The 4,301-nt window shown below is 36.2% G+C and overlaps 1 protein-coding gene across 1 annotated transcript; it reads left to right on the forward strand.

Moving 5' to 3' along the window:
- Positions 1 to 708: 708 nt before the first annotated feature.
- Positions 709 to 3,847, forward strand: LOC110609631 (trihelix transcription factor DF1). The gene is made up of 2 exons (XM_021749362.2): positions 709 to 1,206; positions 1,871 to 3,847. The coding sequence occupies exons 1-2, from the start codon at positions 872 to 874 to the stop codon at positions 3,423 to 3,425; spliced, it is 1,890 nt and encodes a 629-aa protein (XP_021605054.1). The 5' UTR covers positions 709 to 871; the 3' UTR covers positions 3,426 to 3,847.
- Positions 3,848 to 4,301: the final 454 nt, after the last annotated feature.

The raw sequence follows: 4,301 nt of genomic DNA on the forward strand, positions 1-4,301 counted from the left end.
TGTAAAATTTGGCATCAATCATTAAAGGTCAATGTGATATCCATGTTAGGGTTATTTAAGTAATTTCATTTAGTCTCCCACATGTAGCCAGTCCTTCCCTTAAAATCCAAAATAAACCCTTAAAAGCAAACCTGATATTCGTCTTCTCTAAAACAGCCTCCAAAATTATAAAATAAAATTAAAAACTATATATTAAAAATAAAAAAGCTGACCTACATGGGCCGGCCTTTAACTAAATTTAGCTGGACAGACAAAAACCAACTAATTATCACCATCGTCTCTATGTGCAGCTGTTGATAAATTCCTGCAATTTTTATTATTTTTTAAAAATTTATTTATAATTAAGAAATAAAAATATAATATTTATTTTTTTTATATGTCTTTCTGTGCCACTTTAATTATTACAGTGAGGAACCCAGATGAAAATAGTGGTGTTATTATATTAAATACTGAAATTTTATTGATTATAAAAAATAAAATTATATTTATGTAATTAAAAGTAAGCTACCTTGATTGTATTTTATAATTTATCTTTCTTAATATACTTTTTACCAGCCAACCCTACCAAAAATTAAAAAAAGATTCCACAGCTAAAAGAAGTAAAGAAAGAAAAATAATTAAAAAAAAAATTACTAGAAAAATGAAAATAAAAAAAAGAAAAGAATCAACTTCTTGAGATTGACAAGCAGATCTCACCGAAATAAATTAATAAATTCACCATACAAGCCATCTTCATAAAACCCTCGGCACAATTCTCCTTCTTCTTTTGCTTTGATGATGATATGTTTTTATTTTTTCTTATAATTTTTATTTTTTTTCTTTCACATACACAAACTGTAATTGAGAAAACAGAGAGAAACAAAAGAGTCCTATGCTAGGGGACTCAAGTAGTGTGCTAGCAACCACAACAACAGCCGCTGCTGGTGGAAGTAGCAGCGACCCTCCTGCTGCTGCTCCTCCTCATACTCTTTCTACTTATCAGCTTCCGGGCGGTGGTACCCACGAAAGCATTAGTGAAGTTGGCCATGTGGGGTCGAATAATTCAGGTGCAGATGATAAAGGAAGAGGGGACGAAGGTGACCGGAGCTTTGGTGGTAACCGATGGCCTAGACAGGAAACGTTGGCTCTCTTGAAAATCAGGTCGGATATGGATGTGGCGTTTCGCGATGCCAGTGTAAAGGGTCCTTTGTGGGAAGAGGTTTCCAGGTGATTAATTACTTTTTTTTTTTTTTGGGTGTTTTTTCATTATTTTTGGTAGAGATCTGAGAGAGTATTCAAATCTCTCTCTATTTCTTTTTCCTTTTTTGGCTAGTGTTTCTTTTAGCCGTTTTACAGTTTATACTCTTGCAGACAGATTACACTTTTTTTTTCTCGCTGATTGTGATTTTGGGAGACTACCCTTTTGCTTTAATCTCACTCCATTTCTTTATCTTTCTTTCAGCTTCTGCAAGAAAATAAAATAGAAAATTTTATCATTTCATTTCCTTTTTCCAGTAATTCAGATAGAAAACCGAGCCTGAATTTGTATGTTTCTCCATTAAAGAGGAGAATTAAGATCCTAAACAACAAAAAGATTGTATTTTTCTAAGCTCTTAAATGTAATTTCCAGTTGTCTAAGTGTGTTCATCAAATGATTAACATAGTACTCCTCGATCTCCATCATTTCCAGCTTTTAGTTTCTTACCTTGAATTTATGATCTGGATGGTGTTGCTTGTCTTGATTGCGGATTTAGGATTCTTGCATGTTTATTTTATGTGCCCAAGAGTTTTATTTTATATTTTTTAATTTTTAGTTTTGTTAGCTGAATTTTATTAAGATGGGATAAAAACAGAAATGGTTTTTTCCTTTTGTTGGAAACTGCTGTTTCAGGAAGCTAGCAGAGCTTGGTTATAATCGAAGTGCTAAGAAATGCAAAGAGAAATTCGAGAACGTGTACAAGTACCACAAGAGAACTAAAGAAGGCCGAACTGGTAAACAAGAAGGCAAAACGTATAGGTTTTTTGATCAATTAGAAGCGTTTGAAAATCAACCTTCTTCATTTTCATCACCACCACCACCGCAAACGCAACAGCCACCACAGCAGCAGCAGCTGAAGCCTCAAACTCCAGCAGTGACCACCATAGGAATGCAAGTGGCTCATCCATCTCCTCCTCCTCCTCCTGTTGGTGCAGCTCCTATTAGTACTGTTCCATCAAACACAGCACCTTCAGCTACAATGGTGTCTCAAGGGATTGTCACAACAGGAATAAATCTCACAATCCCTTCATTTCCAACAGGAAACCCTACAATCTTGCCCTCTGCACAAGCAACAAACCCTACAATGAACCCATCTTCGTTCTCTAATTTTTCCCCAGATCTCCTCTCGAATTCCACCTCTTCTTCCACTTCCTCAGACGTGGAACTCCATGGACGGCATAGGAAGAAAAGGAAATGGAAGGAATTTTTCGATAGGATAATGAAGGAAGTGATACACAAGCAAGAGGATATGCAAAGAAAATTCTTGGAAGCTATAGAGAAACGTGAACACGATAGAATGGCAAGGGAAGAATCCTGGAGAATGCAAGAAATGGCAAGAATCAATAGAGAGCGTGAGATTTTAGCCCAAGAAAGATCCATTGCAGCTGCAAAGGATGCTGCTATAATGGCATTTTTACAGAAGCTATCTGACCAGCAAAATCCAGGCCAACCACAGAATACTCCGCCACCGCCACCAGCAGCAACACCAACACCAATACCAGTACCAGTATCAGTACCAGTGCCTGCACCAGTACCAGTACCAGCACCACAACCGATAACTATGGTACCAGTAGCACAGGCAGCGCCGCCACAGCCTGCGACGAATCTGGAAACGAAATCAGATAGTGGGGATCAGAGTTTGACGCCAGCAAGCTCATCGAGATGGCCTAAGGTAGAAGTTCAAGCTTTAATTAATCTGAGGACTACTCTGGACTCCAAATACCAAGAAAATGGACCAAAAGGGCCGCTATGGGAGGAGATCTCAGCTGGAATGAGAAAGCTTGGTTACAATAGAAATGCAAAAAGATGCAAAGAGAAATGGGAAAATATCAACAAATATTACAAGAAAGTGAAAGAAAGCAACAAGAAAAGGCCTGAAGATTCAAAAACATGTCCATACTTTCACCAGCTTGATGCTTTATATAAAGAGAAGAACAAGAACGACTCTTCATCAAATATCCAATTAAAGCCTGAAAATTCAGTGCCTTTAATGGTACGACCAGAGCAGCAATGGCCTCCTCCTCAACAAGAACACGGCCCTGATTCAGTGATGGAAGATTTGGAAAGTGAAGATCATCAGAATCATCAAGATGAGGATGACAAAGATAATGATGACGATGAAGAAGATGAAGCCGGAGGATATGAAATCGTAGCAAATAGACAAGCAACAATCAGCTCAGCCGGATAAGCTAGAGAGCTTGAGCTAGTTTTTCAATTATCTCAAGGCCAAAGAAGGAAGCAAGAAAAACAAAATCTAGCTTGATGATACATTGGAGTTGAAAAAAGCGGTGGTGGGTACGTAAGATTCCGGCAGCCGTGAATTGAGGTTGATGAATCTCATAAAATTGGTAAGCAAGAACTCAACGTGATGTTTAATTAATTTTATAATTTATTTATTTTTTTTTCTAAATAAATAAGGAGAGAGGAGGAAGAGCAAGAAGAAGAGAGGTTGAGATTCCAAAAAGAATAAATAAAATTGAGACTAGTGGTGTATTTTTCTTTTATGTTTCATATCCTGGTGTAAATGTTAGAATTTAGAAACTTTTTCTTTTTCAATGGCTGAATATTTTCTAAAGAAAATAAAAATAAAAATTCTCCAGCTGTGGAAACTATGATGTGTGTAGTTGATAAATAAGACATAAGCTGAAAATGGAGGAGCAGAAGCGAAGGGCTTTCTCAGAGGAACCTTGCCACTACATGCCAACATCACATGCAGAGGATGGACCTTCAAAAGGGTCCCACTTTTAGAGGAATCTTCTAAGCTCTTAATCTCATTACCCTAAACCTAATTACCACTAATTCAATTAGTTAATTACTCAATTTCCTTTAATTTAATTTCTTCTTTGCTTTTAAAATTTGAAATAAATATAAAAAAAAATTGAAGAGTTCATAGAATTAGAGAGTTCAGATAAAATTCAATGGCAATAATGGAAATAATGGTAGATTATTATTATTATGAGTAGGAAGAAAGTGTGGTACAGGCTATAATTTGATCCTCAAATAATGTGGTCCTATTCTTGGAAAAATATTTATGAAATGCCATTATTAAGCACAATTTTTCTTT

The sequence above is a fragment of the Manihot esculenta genome, chromosome 2 (assembly GCF_001659605.2).
Source record: "Manihot esculenta cultivar AM560-2 chromosome 2, M.esculenta_v8, whole genome shotgun sequence".
In the NCBI taxonomy this organism is placed as follows: Eukaryota; Viridiplantae; Streptophyta; class Magnoliopsida; order Malpighiales; family Euphorbiaceae; genus Manihot; species Manihot esculenta.